This window comes from Trichosurus vulpecula, chromosome 8, assembly GCF_011100635.1.
Source record: "Trichosurus vulpecula isolate mTriVul1 chromosome 8, mTriVul1.pri, whole genome shotgun sequence".
Classification (NCBI taxonomy): domain Eukaryota; kingdom Metazoa; phylum Chordata; class Mammalia; order Diprotodontia; family Phalangeridae; genus Trichosurus; species Trichosurus vulpecula.
Window position 1 is genome coordinate 30,914,961 of NC_050580.1, and position 13,907 is coordinate 30,928,867.

General features: G+C 43.1%; 2 protein-coding genes across 2 annotated transcripts in view; both read left to right on the forward strand.

Moving 5' to 3' along the window:
- Positions 1-1,455: 1,455 nt before the first annotated feature.
- On the forward strand, positions 1,456-1,890 carry LOC118827991 (protein BUD31 homolog). The gene has a single exon (XM_036734348.1). It carries the CDS (start codon positions 1,456-1,458, stop codon positions 1,888-1,890), a length of 435 nt encoding a protein of 144 aa, XP_036590243.1.
- Positions 1,891-1,951: 61 nt separating this feature from the next.
- The window catches only part of LOC118829450 (ATP-dependent RNA helicase DHX8-like), a 14,604-nt gene continuing 2,648 nt past the window's right edge, over positions 1,952-13,907 (forward strand). The window contains 6 exon segments of the mRNA XM_036736464.1: positions 1,952-1,968; positions 3,548-3,646; positions 5,649-5,769; positions 6,227-6,717; positions 6,719-6,873; positions 12,026-12,164. Of these exon segments, the coding sequence (XP_036592359.1) occupies positions 1,952-1,968; positions 3,548-3,646; positions 5,649-5,769; positions 6,227-6,717; positions 6,719-6,873; positions 12,026-12,164 (1,022 nt within the window).

Sequence of the window (13,907 nt, forward strand, 5' to 3'; positions counted from 1 at the left end):
TGTGTGTTTGTGTGTGTGTGTGTGTGTGTGTGTGTGTGAATGACAGGGATGTAGCACTTTCTCTGCAGAGATGGACCAAGAGGGATTCTAATATCTCTGAACAACTCCTCCTGAGATGTTGGGACCAGAGGACCCTGACTAGCCAAGCACTGACATGCCCATCCACGCCCCAGTGCTTTTGGAAGATTTAACAGCAGAGCCCATTGGTAGCACTGCCCTAGTTTTCCATCTACTCTCCAGCTTGTTTCTTCAGGCTTAACTCTTTGGAAATATCTGTTTGTTTATTTTTAAATACATAAATATTCTTTTCCTGCCACCATCCAAGAAGAGACTGTAAAGCAGTCATTATTGATGAAAGATTAAATGTGGATTATTTTCTTTATCTGGAGTATTGAAAGCATTCTATCCTGTTACTCCAGTTAAGTAGAATACTTGACTGCAACCTTGTGGTATGGGTTAATATGTTTTTGATATTTCATAACAGATCAAGACAGTAATGGTACACATTGATCTCCCCAGAGTGGGGGAAAGGATAAAGAGAACAAAAGAAAACCAACAAGGAAGCAAAGGGAAGATGGGCAGTTTTGAAACCAATGTGTATTATTTATTAAATAACTTTTCTTGACATGGAAATTGTTTATATGGAATACTCCCTTATGGTCTACTGTGCAATGTTTATTTTTTTCTTTTCTTATTTTGTATTTAAGGTTAAAATAAACTAATTTACAAAAAAGAAAAAATAAGTGACTTAAGTGTTGTGTGTTATATTGGGGAAAATTAGGTGGAAAAACCTAGGTTGCTCACAATCTCTTGCAGGTGAGATGGGGGAAATGCAAAGATTAAGAGGAATTTCAGGAGGGACAGTTCCTTGCCATCATAGGGCTATCAGCTTAGTGTCTGGTGGCATTTAAGCTGAATGAAAAAGCCCTGTCTTTTCCTCCACAACAGCCCTCACCATTCACCTGCCAGCCTTAGAAAACAAGGCTTCAGAATTGTAGGCAAGGGACTGGACTTGTGAATTCACTGATCTGGGGAAGTCCCAAATGAAATCCCTTTCTAACTAATAGGACAAAGTCAACACCTTCTCTGGGCTTTTATCCTCCTATAGCCTTCCAGTTCTGGGTTCTTTTGGCAATTGGCAACTGTCCTCCCAGCAAATTGTAGTTTCAGTTGTTGGGTGGATTACATGGACACTGAATTCACACCTCCTTTTCCTGAGTACTTTGGTCAGAGGCCCCTCCCCACCATTCCAACCTTCCTGCTATATTTAGGGCAGAAGGGAGCCATCAGGGCCACTCATCAATCCTTTCTCCAGAGTGAAGGCCCAGCAAGCAAGTTGTGCCCTGAGCTTCGCCTAACAACAGTCCTTGGCCATAACCCTTTGTATCAACTCTGGTTTGGCTAAATCACAGAATTGGCTCAAGCCAGGACTGGAGGTGGTCTGAGCAGTCCAAGATGCCTAAAGTCAGAAGAAGCAGGAAAGCCCCTCCAGATGGCTGGGAGCTCATTGCACCAACCCTGGATGAATTTGATCAGAAGATGAGAGAAGCAGAGACTGAACCTCATGAAGGAAAGAGGAAAGTAGAATCTCTCTGGCCAATCTTCAGAATTCATCACCAGAAAACGAGATACATATTTGACCTCTTTTATAAGAGGAAAGCCATAAGTAGAGAATTGTATGACTACTGCACAAAAGAAGGTTATGCAGACAAGAACCTGATGGCCAAGTGGAAGAAACAAGGCTATGAAAATCTCTGCTGCCTCCCTTGCATCCAGACTCGGGATACCAATTTTGGAACCAACTGCATATGTAGAGTTCCAAAAAGCAAGCTGGAAGTGGGGCGAATCATTGTATGTACCCACTGTGGCTGCAGGGGATGCTCTGGTTGACAAGTATCTAAGACATGGACCCACGGACACCATTTCTGGCCTATTTTTATTGTTCATCTCCATGAGTGGCTGTGCAAGGTGAACACTTTTCCCTGGATAACTCTTGCTCTCCAAAGCAAAAACCTGTGACTGGAGCAGGGTAACAAGGGAAAGACTCTGTTAAGCAACTCTAATTATCTGTGATTTTAAAATAAAACTTTTAACCTTCCTAAGGAAAAAAAACCATCTGGTGATCCCTGAGTATGGACAAACACCTGCAGCAATAAACAGGGCTGGGAGGAAGTCAGCAGGTCATTCCTCTGGGGTCCTCCCCTTGGCAAAATCAGGGTCACCACCAGATAACTAGGACCCCTTTGGATGCTATTCCAGAAGCAATAAGCACTGTTCCCCCCAACCACAGGAGGATCAAAGGACAAAGGTTGGACCAGGAAGGAAGATGCTGTCTACTTGAAAGAGATGACAGGTGTAAAAAACATAGTACGGTCTTACACATGTATGAGGGTATATCTGAGTATATTTATAGCTATCTTTCTATATGTGAATATAAGTAATGCCTAAATTTTATATATCGATGATTAATTGTAGGCTTCATTGGGGGAGTGAGGGAGGAGAAAGATATAAAGTAAAATTGTACTGCACAGAACAAAAGAAAACCAACAAGGAAGCACAGCTGGGCAGCTTTGAAAACAATGTGTAGTTTTATTGTATAGGTTTTCATGAAATGGACATTGATTGCTTTGTATTGAATCCTCCCTTGGGGTCTGTTGTGTATACAGCAGTGGTTTTTTTTTTCTTTTCTCATTTTGTATTTGTTTAAATAAAAAAATTACAAAAAAAATAGTGCCTTAAGTTCTGTGTATGATACTGAATTGGGAACAAAAGCCAAGGTTGCTCATGTTCTCTTGGGGGTGAGATGGGGAGAAATACGAAGATAAGGAAAGAGGAATTTCAGGAGGGACAGTGCCTTGTCATCTTCGGGCCAGCAGCTTAGGGTCTGGTGGCATTTGAGCTAAATGAAGAAGCCCTGTTTTTTCCCCCACACCTGCCCTCATCATTCAGTTGCTAGCCTTAGAAAATAAGGCTTCAGAATTGTAGGCATGCCAGTGGACTTGTGAATTCACTGACCCAGAGAAGTGGCAGAGGAAGAAATTCCTACTAACTAATAAGATAAATCAACACCTTCTCTGCACTTTATACATTTAGCCTCTTACAGCCTCCTGCTTCACAGGCTTATTTAGGTTCTTTTGGCCAATTTCAACTTTACCTTCTGCCAAATTTTTTTAGTGGTTGAGTTGGGAGATTACAATTGAAGTCTGAGATCACACCTCCTTTCCCTGAGTACTTAGATAGGAGACCCCGCCCTTCCAGGAGACAGTCCTTTCTGGGAGGTACTTTTTCCTATATAAATGGAGGGAATGCAAACTCCCTAACAGAAAGAACTGGTTAAGGGTAGAGAGATTTTTGAAGGAGAGTGTTTCTGTCCTCAGAGCTGCATTCAGTGTGTTCTGCTTGGCAAAAAATGCATATTTGAAGGAGCATAAGGGAAGCTTCAAAACATTAAATATAGATAGATAGAGAGATAGATAGAGAGATAGATAGATAGATATTTGTTGTCAAGGCATAGAAGGTGGGCTTAGCTTAAGGGGAGACCATGGAGTGGGCTGGCTGAGAGGGCACCCACCAAAGAGCTACCCAAGCTCCAATACCTGTCCCAACTGTACAAAGTGTGCACCCACCCCCACCTCAGCCACCCAGAGTGCTGAAAGTAGAGGAAGGACATGGCCCTATCCACCTTTTTACCTGCTCTGATGCAGCTTTCTCAGGATCACCTTGAGGCTCAGGAAAGGGCAAGATCACAGAGATCAAGGCACACCGTACTGGTCTCATCAAGAAAGGAACCTCCCCCTTATAGGTATCGGAAAGGTTGGATACCTCCTTTGCTAGAGGATTTTGGAGATTGAGGGGCCTTCCTGGTAATACATGGGGCCCAATACCCACTGGATACAGGAAGAAAGAAGAATGCCTTGCAAGAAGGATGTCCAGTGTCTTGGCCATTCAGGTGGAGGCATAGGGAAACATTAAATACAAAGCAATTGCTTGACAGGGACAGTCAAAGGACAAGGTTCCCAAAGAAGTTAGGAACACAGATGACCCAGACCTGCAAAGACCTGATGAAGAAGCCATTAAAGAGACTACAGAAAAGATGCGGCTAGCCCTAGAGAAAAACTTCCTCTCAGAAGGTTGCTGCTGCTCTGCCAGTTCGAGCTGCCCATAAACCAGCTCCAGCTCAGTATATCTGCTACACACCATCTCAGCAAGGAGGAGCTTTCAATTCCGGAGCTAAGCAAAGAGTTATTCAAACGGTGGAAATGCAAACAGATCCCATGGAGCCTCCAAGATTCAGAATTAATAAGAAAATTCCTCATGGGCCTCCTTCTCCTCCTACACCTGTCATGCATTCTCTTAGCCAAACCAATGACCATCAAAGAGCATCCCTGTTAGGGAAACCAAGAGAGGGAGGACTGAAAAAGGCCCAGTTGTGTCCATCTCTACAGAGAGACAGATTGAAGGCTCAGTCATTTATCCCATATCTGATCTAGGAAGGGAAGGAAATGTTCCTGTTCTCCAAATTACTCTCCAAATCTTTTCCTCCTTTTCCCTAAGATTGCAGTTCTAAGTCTAAACAAGAAGAAAAGAACAAATAAACATTCTTAAAAACTATTTTGAAAACTATTCACTATTCTGGAATAGAAGAAAAAAGCTCCTCAGGCTGATCAAAATTCCTGATTTCAAATACATGCAAGTTGAGAGCTCATTTCTGTGTATTATAGAGAGAGAAATAGATATATTAATGTAGAGTACTTTGGGGGAGGGCATCATGGATTCAAACATTTTATTAATATATAGTAAGAAATGACTGCAAATGGGGGTGCTTCCAGGACAAGTATAGAGTTCAGTGGGGTCAGGTAGGGTGGGCTAGGAATGTTGACCTTGAGAAATTAACAGTTAGGGATTTTTTCCCCACTTTATATCTCTTTGAGGCTCTTGTAATCAGATAAACAAATCTACCAAAAATAGAAATGTCTGACCAACTTATACATCAACTTAAGAGTGATACTACTTTAAAGGAACAAAGACTCAAGCCCTTTTATGGCAAGGTAAAAATATAGTTGAAGTCAAGTTAAAAGACATTATTCCATTTCTGCTTCTCCTCTCAGCTGTGGTTTCAAAATAGGAGAGCTAGACAATCTACACACCAAAAAAGCCAGCATCTGAGGCCTTCCACCAGCTTAAAACAGATGTGCCTGGAAAATATATCTCCAGGTCCAATTCTGGAGAAGGACTTCACTGAGGAAGAACTTGCAACACCCAACGCATCCAGTTGCCTTTCCTGGGCAGGTGAGCCTAGTCAGGAAGCTGGCCCAGGGAGTGGCTGCTCCTTTGAGAGGAACAGTGCAGCTTCAGCCACTGAGGCTGCTTGGTTATATAGTTGGGGCATTTCCCAAAGCTGGCCTTTTTCTTCCTCCCAAACTATGAGATCATCAACTGAACTTCAACCTCGTGCCCTCCCCCAAGCCAATGTCTCAGGGAAGCTCCAGTCAGTGGGCATCTTCTTAGACCAGGAAGGGGAGCCAAGGGCCAGAGAACTGTAACACACAGAGCTCCTTTTATGGAAGAGTAAAGCCACCATTGCAGATTCAGGAGCAAGGCTGGACAGAGAATCATTCATAAGCAAAGGATCACCCATTACCTTTCAGGGTGCAGCCTTCACCCTTGCAGCCCTTGGTTCCTCAGGCCTCCAACTTTCAGGTACAACAGCTGGCCTCATCTCAACATCAGTCACAGGAGCTTCAAGACCAGAAACTGCCACCACCATTGGTGAAGGTGGAAGAACTGTCATACAAAATGTTCCATACTTTCAACCAACAAGAACTTCATTACATGAATATATCCAAGAGAACTGTTGGCCTTGGATTTACATTGCTTCTTCCTGATAGACACCTAACTGCACCCCCCAGGAACCTTATTCCCTCCAAGGATATTTTTCTGCTCCACACAGACATTGGGCTGACCCCCTAGGCAATCTAGCTGATGTCCTGGGAGGTCTGAGATACCAAATAACAGATCCAAGAATTTCAGATTGCTAGATGTCTGATTGTGTTAAATGACAAATTCTAAGTAATATGAGCAACAGGGATCTTGAGTTATTTGAGGAATGTGGATAACATGTTGGAAAAGAAAATCCAATGAAATCTTTCATCTTGCCTCATCAGTGAACCCTCAAGTATTGGTCTTCTTCAACAAAGCAAGATTGTATGTGGAGGAAGAATATTAGGGGACCAATAACAAGGACCTGCCTGAATTTGTGGTCCATCTTGTTGAGAAAAATACAACCTTGGACACTTTTCAAGCTTCCCTCAACAAAAAAAATGGTTCCTAATTCAAAGACTCTCTTAGAAGCAACTTGTTACATCTCATGCAGACCACGCAGCCTCAGCAAAGCCCTGCTAACAAAGATCCAGCTGTTGTACCAAAGACAGCAATGGAGAAGGACCTGTTCCTCGCAATTTGCTGACCAGACAATCCTACAGTCCGGACCCAGCTTGATGAAGATGATGTGAAAATAACCATGGGCATCCTCAAAGAGCTAGAAGCTCTAATGCCCAGTGATGCAGCATGTGAGAGGCAGAGAGGCTCTGAACACCTGGATAGGACATAGAAGAAGAAAAGTCAGAGTCAAAGTGGAGACAGAGACCACAGACTGAAACAATGGTCCCAATCTAAGACTCCAGATGGGAAGAAAGTGAAATCTAGATATTGATCTAGGCAGAAGTCAAAGTCCTATCAAAGACCATAAGGACTGGGATAAACATGAGGAGAAAAAGAATGACAGCAGGTGAGACAGACATGTGGAGCAGCCTCTGCCTAAAGAGTCTTCTGTCTGGGAAATTTACAATGGCAAAGTTACCAGTATCACGCAGTGTAGGTGTTTTTTCTGCCACTGCAAGGACTAAGGAAACTAGGGAGCTTCAGTTCACATCTTAGAACCTCTAAGGGAAGGCAGCTGTGGTTTTAGAACAGAAGAGCCAGACAATGCACACAACCAAGAATGGCAGGTGTCTGAGACTTCCACCAGCACAAGGAAGATGAGCCAAGAAAATGTATCTTCAGGTCCTATTCTGGAATAGGACTTCTCTGAGCAAAAACTTGCAACACCCAGTGCTTCCAGATCCCCTTCCTGGGGCCAGGGTGCCTATTTAGGAGGCTATTGCAATAAGAAAGACAAAAGCAATGAAGAAGCTCCTGCCTCAAGAAGGAAGCAAAGAGTATGTACCAAAGGACAGCTTCCTGTCAGTATCAACTATTTTGAAAGGAACCAGTCTTCTGAAATAGGAGAAAGGGGAGGACTGGCAGCAAGAATCAATACTGATGAGTCTAGAATACAGAGTTGATGCTTCATCACAGCATGTCTGCTTGTGTGTCTTTAAAGTTCTCTTACACACAGCATGAAGGCAGAAAAAATGTCTGAGCAAAGTCACTGGGGATGGACAATGAGAGATTGGATGCTCAATTTGAGTAGAGAATGTAGGAGAAACCTGCAGATGTGAGTTGGTTCAAAAATATTTAGGAGAGACAGAGCCAATATGACAGGGACACACCTGAGCTCTCCCCAAAATGCATCCAAATACCTTTAAATAATGCCTCAAAAAAGACTCTCGAGAGGCAGAACCCACAAAAAGAATGGAGTGAAACAATTGTCCAGCCCAAGACCACTAAAAAGCTCTGCAGAAAAGATCTGTTGTACCATTGTGGGAATGGAGCAGAGTCCAGCACAGGCCATGCCAGTGCAGACCTAGTCCCCAGCAAACCTAGAGCAGGCCTTGGGGGCCCACTGAATCAGGGGAAGCAGTGCTGATTTCTGGACCTCTCAGCTCACAGATACTAAAGGGGTCAGACAACTGGTGAGAAGAGGATTACTGGGGTCCCTTTGCTGGCAGCCAGGGCAGAACTCTTGCATTACCCATACTTGGATCTATTTGTGGGGTGGGATTTTTACCCATTTCTTCCTGGCTCAGGGACCAGTGCTCTATACACTCAGACTTGTTCCCTTTCTCTTCTCTAAGAGGAGATGAATCAGCATCTTACTTCTTGGTCTGTTATCCAATCTTTGAAAGATAAAGGTGACCCATCCCACAAGATCACAGTAAGGATTGCCTCTAAGAAACAAGCATCTTACCAAGAACTCTGGGAAGCTGGTGATGACTTAGGAAGGACTTTAATTTGATGTTCCTGCTAGAGCTGGTGTCCAACGAGCAGGCGCAGGCAGGCAAACAAATACACAACTTTTTATTCCAGATTCCTATTTCCCTCCCCTGTTTCCCAGCCTTTCAGGAATGCCTAAACTCCCCACGTGATTCTCTGCCCCTATTTACATCTCCCATTACCCTGTCCCCTGCCCTTCATCTTCTTTATAATTTCCAGCTGCCCCCAAAGCACCTGCATCTTATTTAGAATCTTGGCTTTTATGCAGAAGCAACAACCTCCTTTTTCGAACAATACCCACTCCCACTTATTTGCAGTAATAATATCTTACACTTTGGGGATGCTAATAAGAAAATTATCTAGGTTACATCTCTCATCTACAAGGACTGTTTTCAAAAATTCATTTACTTATCTAACATTCTTGTGTGTGTGTGTGTTTCAAATTCTCTTCCTCCCTCCAGGCCATTTCCTACTCATTGAGAAGGCAACCAATGTCACACCCTGTAATGACTGTTTTAATCATTTTTAAAAGTCTGATACACCCAAGCAACTTAAGCACAAGTAACAAGCATTTATTGACAAATACTAAGGGTAAGCTGTCTGATCTAAAAACTAAGGAAGCAAGCACACCCTCAAAGGAGAAAATAAAAAACAAACAAAAACCCAACCCAACCAGAGTTTTCCTCTAGGAGTTGGCATTCTCTTTTGGCTATACAATATGCAGACCAAGAAGCATATCCTGGTTAATTTGAAGGTGAGAAAGGCAGAGAGGAGAGAGCATGATTCCATTTCACAATTAATCTCAATGTATTATTTCTTAATAAACTGAACGTGTTTGAATAAAGCTAGCAAAGGACTTAGCTCATTCTTCTAATGACCTCCCCTCTTCCTCCAAAAAAAAGAAAAAGAAAAAAGCTTGAGTACCAGAACAGAAGCTGGAGGGAATTGCAACTAGAAAACAAAGAACCCCCTCCCCCACAAAAAAGCACCTTTTAAAGCTAACCTTCAAATCACACCCCAACACAAAGAATCAAAGCATTAAAGTCTCAGCTCCAAAAGACACATGACTGAAAAAGCTATGCACATCCAGAGAAAAAATTATGGAGTCTGAGTGCAGATTGAGGAAAACTATTGGCTCTCTTTTTTTCTTCTTTTTTGGTTTCATTTCTTCTTTCTCATGATTCATTCCATTGGTTATAATTCTTCTTTACACCTGGACTATTATGTAAATAAGTTCAGTGTGAAGGTATATGGAGAACCTACATTGGATTACATGCCATCTTGAGGGGGAGGGGGAGGAGAGGGAGGGAGAGAAAATTTGGAACCCAAAAACTTGTGGAACAGAATGAAGTAAACTAAAAATAAAAAATTAAATTTATTTAAAAAAAAAAAAAGAAAGCATAAACTCTCTAGAACTTTGGAAACTCAAGAAGGACACTGGCCAAAAAATCCTAGAGAGAAGTCACCTTTCTTAGAGAATGAGGACTTCTATCTTCCCCTGGCAGCAGGCCCCTATTCATCCTTCAGCACCAAATGAATGGAACCAAATGGGAAGAGGTGATGGCCCACCCCAAAGCAGCTTCAGTTCCAGATACTTCTACTCTCTTTCCCTTCAAGTGCCAACCAACAGGAACCAAGAACCATGTCTGCTTTTGCTTTCTGGAGATGCTCCTTCATAGGGCATTCACAGCTTCCAAAGCCGCATCCTCAGCTACCAACCAATAAACCCCAGAGGGCAGCTTCCTTTTACCTTCTAGAGTGCCTCCCTCTACCTCCAGGAGACACAAGCTTAGGGAAATTACACTTGTCCCTTTCAAGGAAACAGAATTCTTCTCCCAATGGCCAATGATGTAACTTCTTTTGATTTTTTTTCCTTTGATTTCTTTTAGCTCATGCAAAAAATGGATTTTACTCTCACATCTCCTTGGCCTTCGGCCAACCAAGCCTACCTGGGGCTATGATAAAGGAGCATTAGTTCTTTCTGGGAAAGAAAACTATCGAACCCATTAACCAACAATCAGCCTCAAATATGCATAGATGGAGAAGTGTTTTTTTTTTTCCTTTCCATTGGTAAATTGGCTTTCTGAGTGACAATAAACAAATGGAGGAACAAGCAAACTAACACCTATATACCAATGACATATACACTAAAAATTCCACTTTCTGTACGTTGTGTTGATACCTAACCTCTGGCAGGGAAAGGTGGGGCCCTCATATCTAAGTCTTCAGGGAAAATCCCCATTAACTTTGACTTACATTGAATTCAACACACTCGATGTCAAAAACTTTACCATCTTTAGGGGAGCTGACACTTGTGTATCTTGGCACTTTTTTCATGAGTTTGAAAAATTGTTTTGGGCTCCTTTTGACTCAACTAGAAATCCAATTGACTTTTGCCTAAATGGTAAATTAAATGAGCCTAGGGACAGAGAAGTTATGAGAAGCAAAAACTATAAATCTCAGAGAATGTACTCACTCGACATATGACACTGACTTCATCTGGGAGTTCCCTAGAAGGGGGAAATCACAAGTCCAGTCCTTCTCCCTATACTTTTGAAGAATCCTTTCACAAGACTGGAAGCTGAATGATAAGAGCTGGTCCAGAAAAAAATTAAACTAAATTAAAAAGTCAGAGCTGCAGACGACTAGGCTTCAGTCAGTAGAAGACCCTTAGCTAAAGTCCCTCACATGGCAGGACCCTGAGTGCTTTATATCTCCCTACTGCTGCTGCAATGGGGTGGCCAATAAAAATACAATGAAGGTAGACCGAGGAAAATTTTCCAGGCAAGAGAAACATTAATAAGTTCTGTCAAACTGTACTTGATCAGTTAGGTCAGCAACCAAGATGATACTGAAAACACCATATTTATTCAAACTAGAAGGGGGAGGAGATTGGGTAATAAAAAAAAAAAGCCTTGTAATTAGGTGCAGCTGGGGGAAATCAGTTTGGCTTTCAGGTGTGGCTGATTACCCACCTCTCTAATATTTAAGCAATGTTAATTGCTTTATGAGGTACAGCTATCAGTATTCCCAAACAGGATTCCCCCCTCCCCTAAGCCTTCCCCTTGGAGACCAAATCACGCCAATCTTTGATGAGACCAGGAGAGCCATACTCTGGGGATGGACTCAGCCCAAGCTGGTTCTTCTGTTTACGGGTAAACAGAAGTAAGGGTACCTCTTTAAACAGATTAGAGAGTGATCACTTTCTTCAACCATGCCTTTGGTTCAGACTGAAAGAGAACTCCTTTTGAGCCAGGCTAAGAAATGGAATTTGCAAAATGGGGAGATGGATGGATTATGAAGTAATGCTGATTATTCATTGATAAAGCATAATATTTATTTTCCTCAAAGGATAGAGCACTGGGCCTGGAGTCCAGAAGACCAGAGTTTAAATTCAGCTTTAGATATTTACTAGCTGCGTGACCCTGAGCAAGTCACTTAACCTCTATTTAACCTGTTGGTTAACTAATGGATAACCGTTGGTTAACCTAGTGGTTAACTAAGCTAACTAATTCTATAGTAAAAAAAAAAAACTACAAGACAAAGAATTTGTCTTTGTCATTGTAACCCCCAAACCTAACCCAATTACATAGTACTTAGTTCACAAGCACTTATGGAGTGCTTCCTATGTGCCAGAACTGTGCTAAATGCTTAGGACACAAAAGAGGGCTTTTGCCTTCAGTTTATCCCCCTTTTCAGCTCTGCTTCCTTTACTTCTCAATGGCCATCAAACTATAACACACACAGCTCCATTTATGGAGGAATGAAGCCACCGCTGCAATTCAGGAACAAGACTGGACAGTGAATGAGTTGATCAAAAGATCACCCACTGCCTTTTCTGTGTGCAGAGGAGCCCCCTCAACTGTTGCAGTAGCCACACACCCAACAGAACTGCCCTCCAGCAGCCCCACTCCCAGCAGCTATGTCTCCAACAGACCTACCCCCAACAGCCTCACCCCCACCAGCCACCAGCCCTGCAACCCTTGGTGCCCCAGGCCCCCACCTTTCAGGTACCAGAGCTGACCTCACCTCATGATCAGTCACAGGACTTTCAAAACTAGACACTAACCACTGATGAAGTGTTTATGCTTGGACCCTAAATCCTAACAGCCTCTGCTTGGGTGCCTGTGCCTATTAACCCTCTATAAAGATTCCCCCTGCACTTCTGTATGGTTGCAGGTCCCCTAAGAACTCTTGCCCACTGAAAAAGCGTAATAAATCTTTGCCTCCTTGACTTAAAGAATACTTGTGTCTGCAAATTCATTCCAGGCAGCCCCTTCCTGGGAACTTTGGTTTGGGATCCCTGCATCCCTGGGCTTCTTCTCCCCTTCTACATTTGTTTCTCCCTCTATACCACCACCACTGGGGCTGTGTGGGGGAGTGTGTTGGTAACCAAAAATGGGCTCCTTAGCACTTAGTCAACAAGTGCCCTTGAATAGTTTGGCTTTTTCCCCTGAACTAACTGAATGCTGTTTGTGTGTTGGATTGGAGTAAGCTTGTCGACCCCTTCACCTTGCTTCCCTTGCTTAAGCTGATCGAAAGAACCTGTGCTTTCCCCAGCGTACCTTACACCCCCACAGAAGCCGGATGGTTAAAAACAGCTTCCGTGGGAGCCAGAGGCTGCTACAGCTACAGCCATAGCCCAAGCTGAAGCAGGAGCTGCCGGTAGCAGAGCTGACCTATGGGAGGAAGCTGAACAAGGACTTGAAGCCAGTGGGTAATCTTTTTACCATAGAGGGGAAGCATGTATATGATTTTCCTTTACACCATCATGCTTCTCTGTGGCCTCCTGGTTACTCTTGTGAGGTGGACTTGTTGGGCCTGGAAGCTTTTGATCAATATATCAAAATGGGGATGCTGGTTCATGGGTTGGTTACTATGGAGCCTAAATATATGCTTTGATTCTTCTGCCTCCTACTTTGAGAGTTTCTTATATCCGGCGGTTCCGAACATTTCAGACATATATATGATCCCCTTTGAAATTATAAACTCTACCCTCCTAATACAGGGAGAGGGGAGAGAGAAGTCGTATGAATTGTTCCCTGCTTTTAACCAACAAGAACTGCATTGCATGGATTTATCCAAGAAAACTGTTGGCCTTAGATCTACGTTGCTTCTTCCTGATAGACACCTAATTGACCACCCCACCCCCCACCAGGGACATCTGGCTGACCCCCAGGGACACGTCACTCACCCCCAGGGACATCTGACTGCCCCCCAGGATCTGAATGCTCCCCCAGGAGGTGTGTCTTCCCCCCAAGAAACAGCTACTCCTCCCCCCAACATCTTTCAAAGCCCCATGAACAGTTTGCTGATTCCCTAGGCAATCTGGCTGACATCCTGGGAGGTCTGACTAAGATACCAAATACCAGATCCAACAATTTTTGGTTTCTAGATGTCTGATGTTCTACGTTAAATGACAAATTCTATGTAATTTGAGGAATATAGATCTTGAGCTATTTGAAGAATGTGGATACCATGGTGTTAAAGGCACTCTAATAAAATCCTTCATCTTACTTTGTCAGCATACTCAAAGGACTTCCTGTTTGACTTATTCACCAAAGTAAGACTATATATAGGGAAAGAATGTTAGAGACTGGATCAGGGAATCCCCAGTCTAAGGTGAGGGGACACAAAGAGCTTCACCTGATTGAGGAGCAACTCTCCTTATGGTGTATAAAAGCAAACTAAGTTGGATGTACCCTAGGACTGTCAACTCTTTTTTGCCTTTGTTCCTATCTGCAAGTCCATCC